Source organism: Thunnus albacares, chromosome 12, assembly GCF_914725855.1.
Source record: "Thunnus albacares chromosome 12, fThuAlb1.1, whole genome shotgun sequence".
NCBI classification, from domain to species: domain Eukaryota; kingdom Metazoa; phylum Chordata; class Actinopteri; order Scombriformes; family Scombridae; genus Thunnus; species Thunnus albacares.
The window spans coordinates 20523220-20547160 of record NC_058117.1 but is presented as its reverse complement, the minus strand read 5'-3'; the positions used below and the strand labels follow the sequence as shown (position 1 = coordinate 20547160).

Genomic DNA, 23941 nt, shown 5'->3' with positions numbered 1-23941 from the left:
TATAAGATTCTCTGATTCCCAAAATCATTCACACAACTGTTAGTCTCTCCAAACAACACATGGATGAAGTCCTTGCTGTAGTCTGCTGAAGACATTTCAAAGGAATGCTAACAATGCAGGTGACCTGTGCAGCTTTCATTCTCCTCATCCAAACACTCCAGTGTTTGGCTTCAGATGGTACAGTATTCCAACTTTTAATTTTAAGATTTTTGTAAGGTTTAAATGAAGTAACATTACAATACAGATATATCATGCGATGTACGTGACATACCTATTTAGACTGTTGTGTCCTTTAACATGCATCACCTGTGTTACCCTATTTTTATAAATTTGCTACAGTTCAATATTGAAGTGATTGTAATTCTAACTTTTGCATCTATATTTTGCACACATAGGATGATTGTGAGGATTTATTATCACTTATTAATAGAGCTGCAATGATTAGTCAATTAATCGATTAGTCAATCAATAGAAAGTTAATCGGCAACATTATGATAATAGTTTTGAGTCATTTTTTTTAAATAAAAAAATGTCCAAATTCTCTGCTTCCAGCCTTTCAAATGTGAATATGTTCTAGTTCCTTTGGTCTTCTTTGATAATAATCTGACTAGCTTTGGGTTATGAACTGTTGGCCAGGACAAAAGAAAAAAAGTTGTGCCTTGGGCTACAGTTATCGACATTTTTCACCATTTTCTGACATTTTATAGACCAAACCCTACATATCAAATTTCTGTTTATTTTGTGAATAATTGTCAGTAATGTAAAATAAATCCAGCTGGACACAATTGAAACTATGAAACAATGAAAGATTGCACAAACAGTTGTTCAGAGGATTTTCTGATTTCTTCTGCATTCTGTCACAGTCAGAACTGTGTACTGATTTTTTTGACCAATCTTTCTTTACAGATACAACATTTCAACTTACTAACAAGGCCACTGGTTTTTGTTTGGTTAAAAAATATGACACGTGCATTGACACACGCTGGACAACTGGTGACCGACTTCTGGTTCCCTGGGTGGAAAAGTGCCTGGGAGTCCAAGGGAAAAGTGTGGGAAGTGAAATAAGTCTCTACGAATGTGATGAAAAAAGTGATTTCCAAAAGTGGGAATGCAAGAATGAAACAGTGCTCGCTCTCAAAGGCCATGAACTTTACATCGAGCTCACTGCAGATAACACAGCAATTCTCACCAAAACCATTGGACCCAATACCCCCCTCACAATTTCAGGGACATCCAGCGGTGCTTGCACAAGAACATACAGAGGTAAAGCATAAAAACTCAATGTTTGTCCACACTAATTCAAAATCATTTTCATAGAATTTAAAGTATGAAACTGAAATGAGGAAAATTATTATTTAAGAGATGATGTTTTAAAGGTGTAGAGTCAAATAATATTTTTTTACTTACTTACTTATAGTCTAGCTTTACCCAACAGGAGGGCAAGCTGGTTAACAGCTACTCATGCACTGTAAATTACTGTACATGTGCTACATAATTTCTTTTTTTGACAAATTTATAGTGAAATTATGATTCAGATTTATATTTTTTCTTCTTTTTTGAAGGAAGTTCCTTGTGTATCCTAGAAAGCAGTGCTGTTGAAATGATAAAAGACTTATTTGTATTTAGACTTACATTTTAATGATTTTCAGTCATTATAAAAAAGTGAATTACTACAGTACAGATGTTTTCAAACCTATCAAGCTATTCTTTGGTTTGTTCATTTCTGCTTATTTTGGCCTTTCAGAACTTTACACCATTGGAGGAAATGCACATGGTGGACTCTGCATGTTTCCCTTTCTGTACAAAAACGAGTGGTACTCAGATTGCACCAAGGTTGATTTCTCAGAACTTTGGTGTGCAACTGAAACAAAATATGACCATGAACTCTGGGGCAAATGCCCAGTTAATAGTGAGTACTGCCTGTAAGACCTATAGTTTTATTACACTTAACTTGAGGTTACATGGAGAAATGTTTACATTTTGAAATACATTTCCATACTTTTGTATGTATAATTTACAGCAAAATCAGACTGGCATAAACACCCAACAACAGGAGTGTCTTACCAGCTCAACACACATTCAGCACTGACTTGGCCCCAGGCTGAAGCCAGCTGCAAACAACAGGTTGCCTCCCTGCTCAGTATCACCGATCCTAATGAGCATGCTTATATCACAGGTAAGGTGCCACTGACTCTACTGAATGTTTTGATGAAGGGAGCATGTATCTGGGCTGAGCGGTGTTTGATGTTTAACCATCAAGGATTCTCATTATTCAGAATTTGAAAAAAAGTGATCCAGTAAAATCAACAGTTTAATCAACATCTAAAAATAAAAAGCTCAACTATTATGTTACCATGTTTGTGTCCTATGCCACACACACACATGTAGCACTACTAAGCCAAGCTGGCTTGGAACAGGGAAACAAGCTTTGGACTGGGCTGATCCTTGATCCAGAACATGGCTGGCAGTGGTCTGATGGAAGTCCTTACCGTTATCTGAATTGGGACTCAGGTATGTTTTCTCTCCTCTTTCATTCTGATAAAAACATTATCTACGATCTATGCCATCTGTCTTTCTCTTTCGTTTCTACCTCATCCACACCCAGCGACACTGCAGATATTTCTGGAGTCTGAAAATTTCTGACTGTTCAGCAGTTTAGACTTACTGTAAGATACAGTTACTGAATTTGCCAAAAGGACAGCACCCCTGCTGTTTGTCAAATTTGATCATTATGACAAACAAAATGACATCACATTTCAAACCACATGGTTGTAATTACACCACCTGCGTTTCCAATGAAACTTCCTGTATTGTAGTTTATTTTAGAGCTTCATAGTTTTGAGAAAAAAAAGTCTATTGTATCCGCAATGTACTATGCCAACTCATTTTCAAGATCAGGATGACTCTGTTGTTCTGCAAGAAATCAGGAGGACCATAAAACAACTTACCTGATGAAGTCAGTCCAGCTCTTCATCAACTGATTCCAGTTTCTTCTTAACATTAATTTCCATAAACATCATTTTACAAATATTTTTTTTCAAAAAAAAAAAAAAAAAAATAATAATAATAATAATAAGAAGAAGAAATAATAATAAATAATAAAATATATTTTATTTTCAAGTTTTACTGTATGTATTTATTCATTGGTGATTATGACATGCATGCACATACATACAACTCAAACTTGATTTAAGTCATGTTTCTTCTTTTTTTTTACCACATCCTCTATTTCTACTAATATTCTTCTTTTCACTGTTGTTACCACTAACCTTTCTATATGTATTACAATTCTCATTCAGGCCTGCAGTGGTGCTGAATCTATGATGATGTCATTTGAAAGCATTATAATTTGATTAGGTTTACAACTGAAATTTGAGTGAATCTGAAGACTCAGACACTTTTGAGAACTGGGGCTGTTTACTAGACCAACATGTGCATCATCAACTTTAGCCATCATCTTGTTTCAGGAAATCCACTTCCAAGTCCAGGACACAGCTGTGCAATTGCAAATGGTGATGTACAGTACTCCTGGCAAAGTTCACCGTGCAGCAAGAAACTGGGGTACATTTGCTACAGTAAAGGGGTCATGGCACGTCCTACCGAAGGTAAAGAAAAATATGTATTTCAGCGAAGCTGTCCTTTGGTTAATGTATGACTATACTGTCTTTGGATGACTGTAAGATTAAGTCCCTATGTTTGTTTGTTCTTTTCATGATCAGCTGTTAAGACAGGATTTTGTTCAAGCCCTTGGATCCCTTACAATGGCCACTGTTTCCACCTCGATCGTACTAAGAAAAGTTGGTCTGATGCTCAGAGAGAGTGCCGCAAAGAAGGAGGGGACCTAGTGAGCATCAGCAATGTGGAGGACCAAAGCTTTGTCATCTCTCAACTTGGATACGGTATGTGACGACCATAAAAACAAAGTGTAGCTCAAAAGAATCAGTCTTTACAACAAACATAGATGTTCTTTAATTTATATGTGGTAGCAGGGTTTCCCTCATTAATTATAAAATATACACTTAGCTGGGCATTATCTAAATTTGAATTAACTTGTATGTGATATAGGTAAAATGCATGTCCAACTTCAGCCTAGTGTTTAATGGGTAGTGCCCCTCTTCTTGTGCTGTGGGTTTTTCCTTATGCATCCTCACATGCTAGTAATTGATTGAGCCCTTTACTTCTACTTTCCCGCACTTGTAAAAAATTGAGATAATGTTAGCAGAGGTGGTCCGTATATCAAGAAAGGTGGCCTGCCTTTGCTATCATCTGCTTAGGAAAACCCTGGATCGACTTTACTTTGTCTCTCCTTTCTGAAGCATGGTCAACACTTGTTTTTAATCATGTTGTGTTGTGAATTAAAGTATGTTTTTTATTATATTTTTTTTATGAAATATTATCCAAAGCATATCTTGATGTGGAGAAGTGCTATCATAGGTGTTTGTGACCCCAGACTCATTGAACAGCCTGGCAGCAGTACAGAGATATTCTCCATTCAAGAGCCTTGCCCTTGTTACTTATCAGAGAAGGCCAAAGTCAAGGGTTGAAGCCAACGGCTGTCACTCAATATGTGAATGCATTTCTGACCAACCACTCCTCTGCGGTTCCAAGCTATCATTAGCTGCTGGAAGACGACATTGTGGCTTACTTACAGCATTAGTCGAATCGAAGAGGTCAATTACTTCCATTCATGGAGGAGAAATCAATACATCAGTTGAGTGCGATCATGAGGATGCAGGTGAAGGGCTGGGCAGAGCACAACGGAGCTGGGAGAGGGAGGGGAGCTAGGAGCGGATTTGTTTTTTGCTCGTGGGTCTCATGCAAGTGCTAGCTTGATTTCCAGAACTTGCATATTTTAGGTTTGAGTAAGCAAAATACAGAAAGATTTTGTTTTCTGACCATGTCTGCAGCCTCCAATGATGAGCTCTGGATTGGGCTGAATGACAAGAAGACAGAGGGGCTCTTTGACTGGAGTGACCACTCTACTGTCAGCTTCACCACCTGGGAGTTTGGGAAACCATCTATCTCTACAGACCAAGAAGACTGTGTCCTCATAAGGGGAGAGGTAAGGAGCAGCCTGTGGGCATGATGGTGAAAATATTACCAGCTTGTAAAATAATCCACAATAATTTGTCCAGTGATGAAAACTACCCTGCTTTAGCCAGCCAAATTTGCCAGTGCATCTACAAGGCACAGTTTAATTCACAGTATGTACACTATTTTGCCATATATGGACACCACTGTTCATGTACTTTTGTGTACCTTTGGTGTGGGGGCTGTTTCAACAGGACAATGCCCCATGTACAAATAGATGGTTTTCCAAGTTTGGTGTGGAAGACCTTGACCGGCCTGCACAGAGCCCTGGCCTCATCTCCTAACATGAGTGCCCGATTTCTCTAATGCTCTCCTAGCTGAATGGGAGAAAATCCCTGCAGCCAGATTCCCAGTAGAAGGTGTTATGGCAACAGAGTAATGCCTTTGGTTTTGGATTTAGATGTTCTACAATCATATATGGGTACAATGATGGGTGTCCACATAGTTCTGGACAAATAGTGTTGGTTAAATTCAATTTACCTGTATAAATTGTGTAGAGTATATGATTGATTCTATGATAATACATTTTTACAGAATTCAGACTATTTATTTGACAACACACATTGTAATAAGTATATCCATCCATACCCTGTCTCTTAATACAAAAACATTTCTAAAACAACGTCTTTGTTGCAGAATGGAAACTGGGCTGCCCGTGTGTGTGAGGAGAAACATGGCTTCATTTGTATGAAGACGAGTGCCTCTGAACCCTCTGGAGATGAAGTGGAGCAGAATATAGGCTGCAAAACCGTGAGTGGTGTTTACCTTCTCTAATTCATTAAAACACATTTCTGTCTCTTGTTTAAAATGGCTTATTCACTTAAACTTGAAGTATTATCATACAGGGCTAGATATTGTACCTCAATACTTTCTGCTAATTTGTGTCCATACAACTAAGTACAGTATCAATAGTCAAGTACTGAAAGTTGGCTCCAACTGTTTGATTACATTCCTATTCTTTCTTTTATACTAGATTTTTGGTAAAGTTGTTGAGTAAGCAAAATACTCATTTAAAAGAAATGAACATATGATCTGAACCAACTTCTCCATACCAACCCCAAACAGGCCTATAATTTAAAAGGGATGCAATGTAAACAAAAGCTTCCTTTCAATAAGACAAGATATTAAAGGATAGGTTCAAGTTTTTTCAAGCCTATCTCAACACAATACTGATGTGCCATTATCATATGTAGGAAAGGGGCTTGATCGCTGTAACAATTCCTACTCTACATACTGACCCTGAAGGTATTCCACCAGAATGCAAATACACTCTAAGAGATGGGGACCAAAATCTACTGCCCTCATTGTGTACAAAGTACACAAAGTACATATGAAGCTAATATGAAGACTGAGGAGTCTTAGTAGCCAAAACGAGTCAGTATCTTTCAAAGTAAAAGTCTATTTAGTACAGAATACTTTCTTTTTGTTTCCCTGGAAGGAAGTTCCTTGGCGAGCTCTGGTGGAGGGATTATACATATAAAAATCACTTTGACATGATTTCTGACTAAAAATTTTCAACAAAGAGACAGTCAAGCCACTTACTTTAGTCTTTGGATTGAGAAGCAGGAAGGTTCTGTTATTCACAATTTAGGGTCATGAAAACGCACCATGTGAACAGGTTTCATTGCAAAACAACTTACATGCTGGAAAGTGACAGACATCTCAAAGCTGTCAAATACTCAACCTAATGACTCAAATTCAAATTGTTTTTACTAACCAGGGGTGGAAAAGACATGGCTCATACTGCTACTTTGTAGGGACAGAGACAAAGACATTTGATGAAGCTAAAGATGACTGCAAGAGTTCAGACTCTTACTTGGCTGATGTTTCAAATGGGTAAGAACATTTTATTTAATATTCTGAGCATGCTATATGTAAGAAAACTACACTAAACTTGAGTGCGTAATTGGATTTACAAAAACAATGAATACACTTTTATTACTGTACATTACTCACTGATCTGAGAAATCCTATGATCCTACTTGTGTAAATATTTCCAGGGTGGATAATGCATTCCTTGTCAGCTTGGTGGGGTTGAGACCAGAGAAACATTTCTGGCTGGGGCTCTCAAACCAGAAAAACATTGATGTATTTGTGTGGACCAACACAGACTCAGTGAGATTTACTCACTGGAATGCTGAAATGCCAGGTACTGAGAAATTTTAACTCCATCTGTAAGATGTGTCAGAAAGTAACAACTGACATTTCACAATTTGTCCCTCTACTATGCAAGGTCACCAACATGGCTGTGTTGCCATGAAAACTGGGATTTTTGCCGGACTGTGGGATGTGTTGCCCTGCACCAACAAGGAGAAATACATCTGCAAACACCTGGCAGAGGGGGCAGTTACAACCAGTGCCCCGCCAACTGTTCTCCCTCCCCAGTGTGCAGATGGCTGGTCTCGAGTGGCATCAAGAAACTACTGCTATAAGGTACAGCCACATGAAAAAGATCCGACACAGCTAACCTTGGGAAATCTTGCAATCACTGGTAATCACTCGATGAAAAAAAAGTCCATGGACGAAGTTTTATGTCAAGCCCTCTCACACACTGGAGTAGAAAACAGACCTAAAACAAAACAAAACACAACCACAGTTGCAGCAACACACCTAAATCTAAAAACATTAGTCAGTGTTTCCCTTATATCAGCGTTCACATTGTACATAATAATCATGACGAAAGCAAACCACACACACTCTCTCCACTTCGAGCAGCTGACTGGATCTAGTAGTGAGCAAATGGGAACAGCTTTTTTTGACTCAGCATAAGAAATAATATCAAAAACACTTTAAACACTTTAAACAAAACTAAGTTTAAGACCGCTGATTGGAAATCATTTTAAGTAGATGCAGCTCAGCATCTCTTAGTTTCTATGCGACCATTCATATTTTGAAGATGAATACATTTTTCCTGATGAAATTAATGGATTAATTTCTGGACTGGATTACTTTATAGTAAGTGTTATCTGCTGGGTGGTAACAGTTGAATTCATTTTTAAAAGGGAGAGAAATTTGTAAATATACCTTCTCACATTTTCTCCACATCCACTAACAAACACCAGCAGAGGAAAAACGTGACATGCGATCTTCATGTGCGATGAAACTCTCTCTCTCACTGAATGTTATGAACACCTGTAAGCTAGCCTCACTTCAGTGGACTGACAGCTAACTACAGTAGGGATGCCGCCCGAAATCCGGTTCTGAATTGGAAGTGGAACTTTTTCTTTCTTTCTTTCTTCTTTTTTTAAATTAACCAAGACAGAATAATAGGATAATCTTTTCGCCACATTGCTCGGCCAAGCACACTCCATGCATTGACTGAACGTTGTGTTGATGTGTACGTGTGTGCGAACAATCACATGTGATGACAGACAGAGATCATATCACCAGGTTAAAACCAGGTGTAGGCGCTGACAGTTCGAAGGGACTGTAGCCGCCCTGTGTTGATTTCTCTTTGATTTACCCATTTCATCTAGTATTTTTAACACTGGCCTGACACTGATTTGGATAGTTCAATATAAATAAAACGTTCAATAGACATAGACATTATTTAAGTTTTTTTATACCAAACATAATGTAAATTGTGGTATTCTGGAAATGATAAGTTTTAGTGTAATTACAATTAATAATTTAAGTGATATATGTGCACACATACCAATCATAGGTCAAAACATTGCTAATTTTGGCTGAATTGTAAAAGCCAGAAGTGATACTAAATGAAGAACCAATCTGGCTCACTAAAAAGAGTGGGAATTCCCAACACTATGTGGTGAATGAGGTGAAATGAAAGATAACATTTTACTCAAGTTGACAACAACTATACTCGTTACTGTTAGTGCAATAAAACCTTTGTGAGTAAAAAGCCAGTAAGAGTACTTTATCAAACCACCTGTTCAACAATTGTAAATCATTTCTAATCCTGTTCTTAAGTTATTCTTTTTTAAAATAATATATTTTTAAAAAGCAATTCTTAAGTAGTGAAATAGAATTGATAAGAGTATTGATAAAGAACCGGACCAATAAGGAGTATCGATAAGAGTAGTAGTATCAATAAAATCCCTAAAGATCACTTTAGCATAGAAAGTAGCTGGATCTTGACAGACAGGAGCCTGGTTCTCTGTGGTGTGGTTATTCTGTCCCTGTTTAACCAGTAGAAATCTCCTTCCTTGTGGCTAAACAAAATGAAATTACTAATGAAGGCAGGAACACTGCTCTGTGTTCACAGTGTCCTCTGAACACTAATCAACGCTAACCACGGTAATGGAAATGGTTGACTGTATTGATATCAGCATGTTTCACCACGATATGTAGTAAAAACAGTATACCAGCACATCTCTACATGTGACATGTAAAGTGTGCATGATTATTTAGCTATGGTGACACTGAGAATTTGAGTACACTGTTTAGACATGTATACATGCTTATGCTATTAGTCATGCACAAAACACTGAAAACTACTGTAAAAGGTATAAATACAGTACACTATGCAAAGACACAAAAGACATTGTATGTTGGCATTCATTTACATGTTGCTTTAACAGGGATTAATGATTAAAGAAAAGATTTGTGAGCCTGAAAAGTTATCCAAGGGGAAATGTGTACAATGTACTGAATTAAGTAGTATATGAATTTAAAACTGTTGTATGCCTGACATCAGGCATGGTGCCTGAGAACTTTAAGCACTGTTTTAATAATGCATTGGGTATAGTGCCACCGTCACACTTTTAATCTTGAACTTTTTCCCTTATGTTTAAAGTTGTTTACAGCGTCTTCCTTAAGAAGGACCTGGTATGAGGCCAGAGATTACTGCAGGGCCATCGGAGGAGACCTGCTCAGCATCCACAGAGCTGATGAGATGCAATGGAAAAATCGGTACAGTATGACCTACAAACAGGATGAGATGCTGTAAATTCTTCCTGTTTGTCAGAATTAATACAAGGTTGTAAGCCTGATCACTGGCAGAAAGTCTTGTTAGTGTACAGTACATTAACAGTACAAAAAAATAGGCAAATGTTTTCTCTTAAAACATGTACACAGATTGAATATTAAAACCTTAATTTGTGCATTATAGCTATACAGTCTGGATTGGACTTAACGCCCCTGACCCAATCACTGGTTACGTATGGAGCGATGGATCCCCTGTGAGTTAACAGTTTTCTCTTTTTACAGTGATTGAGCAAGTCAGTTTTAGTTAATGCAACTCAATGGAATGATAATAAATCCATTAGTCATTGCATGCTATTGTGGTTTGCTTTTTTTACAGGTAAACTTTCAACACTGGGAGGATGGAGAACCAAACAATAAAAATAGCGTGGAATCTTGTGCTGAAATGTATCCATGGTATAGGAGCGGTTTTTGGAACGATGTGCACTGTGAAAAGATAAATGGATTTCTGTGTCAGATCCGTGCAGGTAAAAAACTGGTCTCAGTCTAAATGTTTTGTCTTTTTTTGTTTGGCAAGATTTCAAAGAAAAGCATGTACCCTTTGCTGAAGCGAGCAAACTCATTTTTTTTCAACAATATCATCTTCACATTTATATGGGTGTACACATTTTCAACTCGGATCCACAACCACCCCAGTGCTCCATTCAGTGTTCTGAGTGTAATTATCTTCTGTCTATGTCCTTACAGGAGTGACTCCAGCGACTCCACCCTCTCCTGCTCCTGGTAAGTGGGCCATTGTGTTGTTTTTTTCTCTTCACATCATACAGATATAATTTTCTAAATTACATGTATCGCATTCTCTTTTGAGAAAAAAATCGGTACCCATACGGGGGGAAAAAAATCATATTTTATATGTTTTGGTTTCATTACAACACCCCATGTTTGTTTATATTTCAGTAACAGTGCCAGTGGTTTCTCTGTTTACATTTACAATTGTTTTGCATATAGTTTATCAGATAAATTCTTAAGCTGTATTAGCATAAAGCAGTAGCCATCACCGTTCTGTCATTGGCTGACAGTGACACTGACTAACAACCAAACAACAGCCTGAAACACAAAACAAAAAGCCTCAGACTTTGAACTTTCCAGCCAATGTCTACTTTTTATCTACAAGCATCTTGCATTGCACCTGGTCTTACTGAATGAGCTACTAAGCAACCTTTCAATTTTACAAATTTTATGTCTGTGTGAAAAGATGAATTATGTGATTTCAGTTGGACTTGAATATCTAAATTGTATTTCATTATTCTTTCTTTTAAATCAAATGTCATTATGTTAAAAAAAAGCCTTTCAACTTTACCTTTGTTTTTATATTCCATCCTTCTTTAACATTTACTGTTTCTATTTCATGATCACTTTAATTTAAGATGGCTCTCTCTAAAGCATATGATCAGTTTACTCAAGTTATAAAAAAGCCATGAAGATAGTTTTAAGTTTAGTTGCCCAGGCTTATAGCATTGAAACTGACAAGATAAAAATCAATACTTATGTGTCATTTTAGCAACAGTGTTTAAGTATAAGGACCTTGTAACATTTAGCTGTTATTTCTCTGTGGAGTGGACCTCATTTGATTTATTTTTAGAGTTGCACACTTGCTGCATTTCTTTGAATTAAAACAGCCATCACACTCCATACAGAAAGCGACTGAAATCTACTGACGATTTATCACATCTTTGCAGATGTTAATAGGACCTCAGATGGGTGGCTTGAATGGAACGGGAATCAGTATTATATTAATACATTATCAAATGCCATGGAAGACGCTCGTCACTTCTGCCAACAGAGGCATGGTGACTTGGTAACTATCAACAGTGAAGAGGAAAGACTCTTTTTGTGGAAACAGGTAAGCAGTTACATTTATACTACATTACTTGTATTGTTTAACACAATTGCATTTAACTACAGTACAGCACAAACTGAAATATAAGTACTGCTCTGGTTTTACCCATCTTTATGTGTAGATCCATAAGTCCAGACATGAAACTAATTTCTGGATAGGCCTGACAGTGGAGCTTGATGGAACGTTCCAGTGAGTATGAATTATATACAGAAAAAATATACAGAAAAATACTAGAGCGGATTTCTGTTAAGTCTAAGGATCTGTGAAAATATTTTCTCAGTCTTGTCTTTTTTTCTTCTTTTTTTTTTCTATTACAATATTACCACTGAAGAATTTCCATTTCTATCATCACTTTATTTATGCGTAAATTTTAGTTTATTCTATATCATGTGATCTAAGTGCCTTTGGCTGTTATAGCATTAATTTTTTTGGAGTTACTCAGTGCTTCCAGTTTGCATGTCTTCATTATCAACTTTACTTGAGAATGACAGCTGAAATTGAAACTGACAAAAAAATTAAAAAATCACCTCATGGAAATGAAAATCAGATGTGTCACAGATAGATGTGTGTTTCATCAAGGATCTGATGGAAAATGCTTTTATTCTGCACAGTACAGACTAATGGCAGCGTTACTGGTCAAAACATAAAATTGTTCCTTATTTTGTTTCACTATCTAGCCAATTTGTAATTTGTTTTTGAGATTTGAACCTTGAAGCAGAACAAACATGATACCTTTCAGCCTTTATATTTAAATTACTAGTAGTCATTACACCAGTAATATTTTCACAATGAGTTGTTTTTGTGACATAATTTCAATTGATTGGCTTGTGCTACATTTAGGTGGATGGATGGTTCTCAAGCGTTGTTTCAAAGGTGGGAAGAAGGTCAGCCTAATTTCAAGAATTATGATGAGAACTGTGCCATCATGACTTATTATAGTGGTGAGTAAACTAAAATATGATTTATCCTCACTAACATACAGTACCAGTCACAAGTTTGGACACACTTTCTCATTCAAGGCAACTTTTGACTGTTACTGACTGTACATGCAAATGAAAATTTTAACAAAGCATTAACCCAATATTAAATGTTAATAAAAAAATACAAGTTGTAGTTGCTGAAATGTTGATTTTAATATCCTGGATTGGTTCACAGGATTCTGGCATGATTATAATTGTGGGCATGACTTCGCTTCCATTTGTAAACGTACTGGCTCACATCCTGCCAACACCACTGCGGCACCCCCAGAGCCTCTCAAAGGTGGCTGTCCACCCCAATGGAAAAAATTTCACTCTAAGGTAATCTTTATAACCTATATTAACCTTCACAAACAGGTTGTGATGAAGGAATGGGAATAAAACAGACTAAACAGAATTAAATTCTCCATGCTTGCAATGTCTTCTAAATATTGATCTTTTAGAGTATAATTTGAAACGTATGTACATTTCTACTTGTATGTACTAACTAGGACAATGTTTGGGTTGCTGTATTTGGTATATTTTCAGGAGTTGTTAATCAACTTATCATGTCTCACCACTAGTGTTACAACATCATTAACAGTCAGAAAGTCACATGGGATGGAGCGAGGAAACAATGCCAAGAAATAGGTGGAAATTTGGCTTCTATTTCCTCAAGACATGTGGAAGGTTTGTTTCACAATTTTCCAGTAAGATTAAGATTATGGTTGCGTGGTAATTTATTTAAAGTATGGCAGATCCCTGAGATGGCAGCTGACAAAAGCATTGGTAGCTATGCCTACATTGGATACTTTTTATTTATGTTGCATTTCTTTTGTACGTGAGATGACTAATTTAAATAGTAGGCTTGTGATGGTTTAGAGGCCGGAAATTCCATGATTATTATCTCCTCTGATGTGTTTTCATATTACAAAATGTTAAATTGGGGAAAGAAAGCTTTAAAACGCTCAAGTTAAGTGACTAATGTTGTCAAAAGCTCTGCTAGTGGCCTGTAGAGGTGCTGCTCACCAAACCAGACTAATCTGGTTTGAATGAGCCAAATACGTGACCAATCAACACTGCCATCCATTGCCAGAGCTCTGTGCTCTTACTGATGGGGTTAGCTGTGAATGTCACTGATTTTTGTTGTCAATCAAGACCTGAAAAAACAGTCTATAATGTAACTCCAAGAGTACAGGAAAAACAAAGAGCCACTGAAACAGCACAAACTTTCATGCAAAGATCTGAACCTTAAATCACTGTTATCTGTTTAATCTTCAGTGTTTTTGATGACTCAAATGGCTGACACACCCACTACAGACCTTTGGATTGGACTTCATAATTTATATGGTGGTGAATTTTACTGGACTGATGGGCAACCACGGCCGTATTTCAACTTTGCTTTTAGAGTAAGTGGAAACAATCAGAATTATATTTAATAATGTGAAGCGAGCTGATTGTGTGTAGCACTCCTGATAATTTGTGTGTGTATAAAAATGTGAAACTTTCTTTCTCCATTGTGTGTTTCTCCATGTTAGAGACGCCACCGGATCTACCATCTAAGGAGGAAATGGATTGCGGTAACATGTTCAAACTTTACCTTTACATGATCACCTTATGGGCTATATATGGAGTAGGCACAATCTATATTCACTACTGTGAGCATTTAAATGCACTTGTACTGTTTATATCCACATTTTTATTTACTAATTAAAACTTTGAATCTCTGGGTTTACACTGCAGATTTTTGAACATTTTGGAGATACTAGGATTGTCTTTAATGGAGAAAAGGTAAGAAATTTAATTGTAAAGTGCAATTCCACTTATTTTAAGATAAATGTACTGGGTTATATATTAGGGTTATAAAAGTAATAATAGTAAATAGTAAAAGTAAATAATAGTAAATATTAGGGTTATATTACTGCCTTAGTCAACAGAGGAGGCATTCATTAGCTGACCGCCTCTTGGTAGACAAATGCATTTTTTGTTGATAACGTTTTTCATGATCTTTTTATGGTGGAGTAGACCAAGGGAATCAGTCAGCAGATGTTGCTGGAAAATTACAGTCACATCTCTGGCATCATAACATTCACACATTTGTTATGGTCTTTAATAGACAGTAGATTTTAAACGATCCTTCCACATGAGGTAAGTTGTGATTAGATTCTGATAATACTCAGCTGCCAGGCTTTTAACCAGAGTAAACAGGTTGTAAACTGCCATGTTAAAGCTCATCCACTACTGTATGTTACAACAAGTACAAACACACAATGCATTTTTTACCAATTCAAAAGTTGCTGTGCAGCAGGCCCTAAAATTGAACATCAAGACTCTTTTTTTACTCTATGGGATAATAATAGACTTTCAGTAAACAAGAATATCTTGTTATTGCTACTAGAAGTATGCTGTATAATGCTCCATGGATCCTGACAAAGTTTTCTCTTTTCTTCATTATTCTCTCTCTGTGCTTCCCCAGTGTGTTGTGATCAATACCAGTCCTGTGCTTGGTATTGGGAAATGGATACCAAAGTCCTGCAATGACACCAATGGATTTGTCTGTCATCGAAATGTTGGTAAGCCCATCTTCTGACCTTTCTCTATGATACACTCTCTATGGTCTAAAATATTTTTATTAGGCAAGAACTGGCATATTTTGTATAAGTATTTATTTTGTGTTTCTTAATGTACAGTAGTAAGTCATTTGGTTGTATATCAAAGTTATTTGAAATCCCTTATCAATTCCTATTTCCTAATCAACTGCTCTACCAGCTGAGCTGTAGCATCTTCCAGTGTGTGAGTCTAATTAGCCAAAGACAATACACCTGTGTGAGCTGGATAGTCTTGTTGAAACAGAAGGCTGTATTGAACCAACAAAATTCAACAGCACCTGGTCAGACTCTTTCTCTTTGCTTGCTCTCCAAAATATAATTTAATATACATTACCCATGGCATAAAAAAATAAAAATCAACAAATATCTGAGCTGCAGCATAGTATTTTTTGACTTCTTTTTAATCTAGTGAATTTTCAGTATTGTAATCAATATTTCCCAATGATCAAAACTGTGATTCAGTCAGCATTTCAAAATTAAAAATTCAAGACATGTTGTAATTTAAACATAGGTCTCTTCAAACACAAAGGTTTCACCGTGAGACTCACACAATTGACACAGATCTCACACCACACATGCCTTTTCTCATGCTAACTTTTCGTCTTAGCTTCCTCTGATGTAAAATTTGTGATTTTCAAGCGAAGGAACAGCAGGTTTTTTTTGTTTTGTTTTTCCAAGTTCAGACGGGCTGAGGTGCAGAGTGTAACAATTGTGAACAATTGTCTGTGAACACACCAATTATCATCACTTTGAACTGAAATGTGTAACAACAAATCATTGAGATGCATGTTCCAGTGGAACTGATAATTTATTCAGACATTACTTCTATTTGGATAGACCTGAGAGACTAAAGTGACGGGAACAACTTGAGGAGCATACAACTTTCTTATCCTATATTTTGAAGAAAAATGTGTGTAATATCTGGAGTGTAGTGGGTCAATTTACAACAAATAATGCTGATTTTATTATTAACAAAAAAATAAGTACTACTAAAATACATGGCAGGGTCTGTGGAAGGGGACTCACTCCCTATGTAGATATAAAGGGCTCATTCTAAGGTAACAAAAACACAACAATTCTTATTTTCAAGTGATTATACACTGATGAAAACATACTCATGAATATTATATTCCATTTTTGCCAAGTCTGTTCTGCTGGATGCAGCTAAATTCTACACAGTGGACCTTTAAGCATCTATACCACAGAGCTCTTGACCTCAAATTTTTGTTTCTTATCAATTTTCTCACCTCAAACAGACAAAGCTTTGCCAGACTCCCCTGACTCAACAACTTCTCCTGACTACGTCAAAATGGTTAATGAGTCCATCAAGGTTGTTAGTCAAAAAATGACCTGGGGTGAAGCCAAGGAGCACTGTGAAGGAGATGGAGCCAAACTTGCTAACTTGAAAAATGAGTGGATCCAGACCTATGCTGAGCTGATGGCATTGAATCTCCAAGCTCCTCTGTGGATTGGACTGAACAAAAACGAGGTAACAGGGTTGAGAGCCTCTCAAGCAGCACATAGCAAAATAACACGACAAACCCCTTTTTTTAACTACTGACTACTGTAAAAATTCAAACCAAAAATGCTCTTTACTACTGGCCACAATGACTTGTTCCATGGAAGCTTTTTACCTTAAAATATGTTACTGTAATTATGAAAACACATGACAAGTAGCATAAAACTGTCATGAAACAGCATTGATATACATACTGATATAATTAGACCCATAGGTGCCAACTATTACAGTAGAAAATCTCACAACATTTTAGCAGCGTTGCCAAGAAACTGATTACAAATTAAAGGAACACAGTGATGAGATTTTCTTTTCAAGATAAGAGTCTACAGCCATGCTAGCAGCTTTGCCAGGCTTTCCTTAGGAACAGTTGACACATCACAATGACACTGTTAACATTGTGATGTTTAGCAGGAATAATCATCTCGGGACAGGCATACAAATTAGCTTAGGCTATACATGCTCTGGTATGTGGCATTAATTCATGCTATACTTGTCCCTAGACAAATAAACACTTCACACAAGTTGAAGGATTACCAAAATTATTACAATTCACCCTGAAGTGAATGTCTAAATGTCTTTGCAACATCTAATGGTTGTATAATAAGGCTGAATGTAATTTGACCAATCTTTGCTTCCAGACCAATGGGTATTTCAGATATATTGATGGCTGGCCCATGAGCTTTACTCAGTGGGGTAGCGGAGAACCAAGCAGTGACCGACCATGTGTGTACATTGATGTGGATGGAAAATGGAAGACAGCTTACTGCAATCAGACCATGAACAGTGTTTGCATGAAGTCTACAGGTACAACCAGTACAAGGCTTTAAATAAATTAATATAATTCATCCTAAATGCCAATATGTTTCAACATTACGTTTTTATCTTGTAAACATTGGAATACATCCAATCTTTTTCTGTTTGGAACACTGATTTACACATTAATTACAAGTTAATGTTACTTACTGTTCAGAAAATGTAATTTATATAGATTGTACGCTTTTACTGTTATATGTTTTTACTATTGTATTCTTTTAAATGTGACAGTTTTCTCTTATAAAAAAATTATCAAATACTGCAAGTGCCTATTTCAATGCACTGGATTTGAAAGTATGAAATGATGCAACTAGTTGATCCCAGTGTGATTACTTTCTCTTGTTAACAGATGTGCCACCAACGGAGTCCAGTGCTTTTCCAGGAGTTTGCCCCGAAAACCCAATATCACTGCACACAGACCAGAATCGTGTCTGGCTACCATTTAAAGGTTATTGTTATATATTTTTCGCAGAAGAAAAAGAGTGGGCAGATGCAGCTCATAGCTGTGTAACACATGGTAAGTTCTTTCTGTGGATGGTCTAAGATATTTTTACTATACCAATAAGTGTGAACCTTTCACTAAAGCCCACTGTTTTGTTTTATGAAGGTGGATCACTAGCCAGCATTGAAGATCCATCTGAGCAAATATTTATTCAAAGCAATGTGAAAGTGTTTGAAGACAGCTTCACCACTTTCTGGATTGGCCTGTTCAAAACTCACAAAGGTGCGGTCACATTGTCTGCTCTCACATGCAAAGAAATATTCAGCTACACTTTGTTGAACATAAAAACCACAATTTGGAATAAAGTTATTATACATTACATTACTGTGGCTTATTTATCTAAAAAATACCATAAACCAAACAAACAGAGGTAAAGGGTACAAAAAAAGCCAGTGAAGAAAAACATATAAATGTGAGGTTATTTTGGAAAACAATGCAATAGTTTTAATTTATTATACTACATATATATTATAGAAAGTTGCAATAATCAGACAAACACAATTCTATTCGTCTCCAGGAGAGTGGTTATGGTTGGACAAAACAATTATGGACTACACTAACTGGGGTGAAGGTGAACCTGGTGATCAAAGCTATGGAAGGATTAGTACTTCCGATGGGACATGGAAGCAAAGCAGTTCACGTTTTCCTAAACCCTACATCTGCAAAACACCCAAAGGTAAATTAATCATACTTCTGTGAACTTGATTTGAACCGTGACAATGTTTCTATTATAAGAGGAATGTGTAACGCCAAGATTAGACTACACAATATTTGCATGAAGCAAATAAGTTAAGATCCCAGGGACAGACTTCACTATTCCAATTGACAGCACTAACAATGGCTCTGTCTTTTTACCTGTCAGCTGGTAGTATGAGGATGAGTGTCTAGATTAACTTGGTATGAAACAGGTTCACTAAAATTAACATAATTCCTCTTGACTTTGCCATGTTTGCAGTTAACAAAAGTGCTTCGTGCTTCTATTTGCCAACATCACACAACATTGTGGAAGTTGTCAAACTAGGCAAGAGAAGGAAAAATAATCAGTCATGCTATTCTTTTTGTCTGGACATCATGAGGCTTCCCAGATGCTGTGTCTATTGACTTCCACAATGACACACTGTATAGGAACAATCAAGCAATTGTCATGCCCGTTGCTCATTTTTGTTCTTGTCTGTCAGGTCGGGCCATGATTGGGGTAATGTCGTACAGTCTGACTTTGGTGTACAATTGTACACTTTACAAAAAGTTTGTTATTTGAACACATTTTCCTTCTTTTTCTCTAGTATTACTACAAAAACCATCACAAGCACCTGGTAAGTAACACCTCTTCGTCTTTTTTATTTGACTCAAAATCATGACTAAATTCTTTTGCTTGAACATCTTCTACTTTTCAATCTGTGCAGTAGTTGCGGTTGATCACCATCACCGTGGCTACATAGCTTCGGCCATTGTGCTGATCACTGCTGGGATTGCATTGGCGACAGTCATCGCCGTCTTCCTCTCCAAGAAGTCGGGTCGTCGCTTACCCATCCTTGACAGATTAACTGCATTTGACAACCCACTCTTCTTCAACAATGTGCAGTCCCAGCCTGATCTGGTGGACACCAATCAACTGGTGGAGAATGCAGAGGAAGAGAACCCTGATCCTATTGTAACTGATTAATAAAATAGCAGAATCTAATGAGTAACATACTCTATCAAGGGCTCATGGTCACTGTCTTTCTCATTTGCATGGCCAGTGATTCCACAGTCTGTTCTAAAATGGGAGGGGCTTCAAGAGAGATGGCAATGAGTGGTTTTAATAGCCAAAGCAATTGTGTGTGAAATCCTGTTTGATCATAAATTTTGTAATGACTAAGAAAAAACTAATTGATCGAATATGTTGGGATTTTTTCTTTACACCTTGTTTCTTTACTTTATTATGACTGTTAAGATAATGCGGTGTATTTTTATATTAGCTATAGATTGAATGCTGAGTAAAGCTAAGAGTTGTGATGTATGTATGTATGCATGCATATTAAACAATACAATATATATAATGGACATTATAATGATTACTCAATTTCATCCTGCTTAGAGTTAGATGATGCTTAGCTTTGTCCAGCTGGAAATTCTGGTGGCTCCTACTATATGCCTTGCTCATAAAAACAATGTTTAAGAGAAATGACCTACAGTTTTAGTAACTGATAGTAACTGATTGATAGTAGTTTTCCATTCACTATCTTTCAATTTTGAGTAGCTTTTGTACCGCTACCCTACGAAAGTTGAAGCTCCAAACTGTAGTTGGAAGACCTCTGGTTTTAAGGTACTGGCTCATATAGTAGCTCGAAATATTTTTCTCATTGTCAACAAATCTCCAAACCAACAGTGCATTAGTCCATCTTGCAATACTTTACAAATTTGCTGACATATTTGTGACACTTACACCCATTTGCTTCTGCTGACAACATAAATCTTAACAGGTCACAAATACATAGAGTAACTAGAGTAAATAGCGCATTTGTTGGGGACAATTTCAGCCCTGTATTGATACACATTTTGTATTCTAGTGAGTTTTTAAGGCAGCCAGCAAGAGGTGAGTTAGACTCAAAATAAACTACAGCAACCATACTCATTGTAATCCAACCAAGTGCAACATAGTGGCACATTGATGTGTTTCTGAACAACAACAGAGGTCTATGGCACAGATGAATAAGCCATATCAGGAGTTGGATAGCATACATTTATTGTTGATTTAGTTGTTTTCATGGGATTTGTTGTCAATAAGATAAAAGCAGAATATCATAAGCCTTATTCTTTAACTAGTAAGAACAGTATTTCCATTAAAAACACAGAGCAAAACAGCAGGTTAGTAAGTAAAAAATGATGCTGTTGTTGTACAGCTGGAAAATGTGGAAATGTACATGAGACTGACTGGCTTTACCATATGAGCGCTCCAAAAGTTATTAGAAAAAGCTGTTACAGTTTATCCTGTAGGGAACATGAATGTCTGTAGCAAACAACAACCAACCTACTGACCGACATGTAGTATGACTAAAAACACAGTAATACAATAGTCAATAACAAATCAGTGATATTTCAAAACCTTTCTTAACTCATTCTACCTAAAGTCTCTGATAGCTGAGGAGGGATGAGTTAAACTCCACAAAAAAAGTCATCAAGACAAATGAGTTTCTCTTCCCAAATTGATCATGCCCCAAAAGTGAAAAATGCAATAAATTGTGACAGTAAGAGAGTCCAGTAGCAACTGAACTGGCTGTCTGCTTCAGACCTTAGATCATGGTTAATACTAGATTCATGCTAGACACTTTAAGACGTATTTGGAAGAGAACCAAACTTTCTTTAGAGGATATGTTTTGGCAAAATAGTGCTGAGACACGCAGAATAATTTAACGACTTCCATCTAACAATAACCAGGCGCTCTATTCGAAATTTGACGTTGCCCAATTGCCTTTGTCTACTAAGCAATTTGTACTGACAGATTTCACCTGTTGACTGTTTGACCTCTTACTCACCAACAGCTCACTTCTCAGATTCACTAAGCTCCACTTCCTCTTTGAACATGAAGTTCTTTTAAAAACAGCTACATCAATTTTGTTGGGGTGGGGGGAAAAAATCCTTTCTAAGATGCATCCCGTTGCAGACGTGGACAATTATGCATTGATTCACAAATGTCAAAAATAGTATTTCTATATGTTAGTCAATAACATGATGCTGATGGAACAAAAAAGGCGGAACTCAACTGCGAGGGCAGTGCCACACCCAGACAGTCTACAGTGAGCACATCTTCACAAAAGGCAGCGGTTGCAAGCACACACACACACACACCTCCCAGTAACTTTCTAGGTGACATTATTTCTGCAGCACATGCACTCGCTTTTTCATCACACCATAATCTGCTCCTCTCATTACCGTTACGGGTTTGGCTGCAATAATAATTATGAATACAGTACTATGAAAAGTCACGTTTAACAATCTGCAACATACGGACAATATAACTTATTAATTAATTACATAACATTAGGCTTCCTCACTTGAGGAACCAGCCAGCTGGAGTGAGGAGGTGGAACGAGAGGGATAAAATTGATGTTGTGTTGCTGTCAATTTGCACTCTCTTGCGATGACATTACACATTTGTCGGTCATGATCATCACTGCTTGATATTTGGGTGAAGGTAGGGGGAATGAATCTGGCGCTATGATTGGTCAAACTCTTCTTTTGCTTTCTGACAGACTAGACTTGAGTACTGCACGTGCACGTTTGAACTCACAGTATGACTAACAGGCGTTACCAGCTTTTTGTGTAGTTTAGAGTGACAAATCGTACCAGCATACTTTGATGTCAAAATGCGTACCTGCTGCGCAAAATGCTTACAGGTTGGCAGTTCTGCACTGACATCAAGGCTTGGCTTTGACTGTCAGAGTAACCCAGAGCACCTGGAAGAAACCCACACATGCACAGAGAGACTAGGGGCTTCACATTCCTGCTGCTGCAAAGTAAACACAGTTTTTATCCAATTTTTTTCTGGCTCTAGTCCATTCTTTGCATCTGCACCTGTTTGGTTATTTCCGGTCTCCAAATTAATGTGTTTGCATTGAAGTGGGATGAGAGGTGCAGTTGAGGCTGTGTAAGCTGATTAGGGGGAGCAGTGCAATTTTGTTGCTCATTTTGGCACAGAATTGCATTTTTGTTCAAACCTGCTCCAACCACCTGTTATTGCAAACAGAGGCAGGGGAATTTTGGTGGCCTTAGTTCACAGAGGCGCACATAGACCTCTACAAAATCACAAAACACCTTTCACTTCAGTTTTCTATTTGATACACATTTGTTTTCATCTCCTACAGATCAATATGTGCATCATTTTTTCAGTACATTTTTTAACGTGACTGAAGAGGATTCTTACAAATATTATCATTAACAACATGAGTGTAATCTGTTGACCCAGAGTTCTGAAGAAACGTCAATGATGATTTCCAGTTTGATGACTAAGTTTCCCAGAACTTAAAAATGGAAGCTTATGAAAATGAAAGAAAGCAGGTTCCAGGAAAATCATCTCCCTTCCTCCTTCTCTTGGTCTCGCTCGCTCTCCAATTACATACTGTAATTAGTGTGTGTTAATTTTGCTGTACATGTGTTAAGACAAAGTCAGTAACAACAGTTACAGTATTTTTAGTCAACTGTGAATACAGGCATTTATATACATTTACAAGTGAATTTCACGCTTCAGAGACACAAGCCAGTCTGGCAAAAATAGACCTGTGTGTAAAAGATAGCAAAGTGACCTGGTGGACACACACATGCTAGAATGGCAGCAGATCACCTCTGGCAGCCACTGCCGGTTGTGGACTAGGGCTGTGCAATATGACGATATATATCGTGTGACGAGAGAGAAATGTCCATTGTTTCATGTTTTGCTCTATCGTTTATATCATTGTGACGCAAATTACACTTTTTACGGCAATATTTTTCATCATTTGGAGTCTGTCCATCTTTTGCGCGGATCACATTGAAAAATTACTCTTCTTGGCTTTTTACTCACAAAGCTTTTATTGCACTTACAGTAACATAACGAGTTTAGTTGTTGTCAACTCTCCACCGCTGTCTGTCTCCTCTGCTGCACTGCACACGCAGAGGACTCAGCCCTGCAGCGGTGAGAAAGAGCAGAGA

The 23941-nt window shown here is 37.2% G+C and overlaps 1 protein-coding gene and 1 long non-coding RNA gene across 3 annotated transcripts in view; one reads left to right on the top strand and one right to left on the bottom strand.

The window, feature by feature from the left end:
* LOC122994221 (macrophage mannose receptor 1-like) lies at positions 1-19971 on the top strand. 2 transcript variants are annotated; one of them, XM_044368799.1, is made up of 32 exons: positions 1-177; positions 907-1263; positions 1745-1909; positions 2021-2176; positions 2389-2511; positions 3468-3605; positions 3720-3899; positions 4908-5062; positions 5728-5841; positions 6812-6927; positions 7092-7240; positions 7325-7524; positions 9848-9963; positions 10163-10232; positions 10355-10502; positions 10723-10758; positions 11715-11878; positions 11997-12064; positions 12716-12816; positions 13031-13173; positions 13416-13521; positions 14113-14240; positions 14370-14411; positions 14575-14622; positions 15308-15404; positions 16697-16929; positions 17598-17763; positions 18122-18289; positions 18380-18496; positions 18792-18950; positions 19558-19587; positions 19678-19971. In XM_044368799.1, the coding sequence occupies exons 1-32, from the start codon at positions 105-107 to the stop codon at positions 19935-19937; spliced, it is 4326 nt and encodes a 1441-aa protein (XP_044224734.1). In that variant the 5' UTR covers positions 1-104; the 3' UTR covers positions 19938-19971. The 2 variants fall into 2 exon arrangements, with proteins under 2 accessions (XP_044224734.1, XP_044224735.1); XM_044368800.1 differs by lacking the exon at positions 18792-18950.
* The window catches only part of LOC122994224, an 11830-nt gene continuing 4413 nt past the window's right edge, over positions 16525-23941 (bottom strand). The window contains exons 2-3 of the long non-coding RNA XR_006406533.1: positions 23042-23047; positions 16525-16634 (exon numbers count right to left, since the gene is read on the bottom strand). This is a non-coding gene — a long non-coding RNA (uncharacterized LOC122994224). The remainder of the gene's footprint in view (positions 16635-23041; positions 23048-23941) is intronic.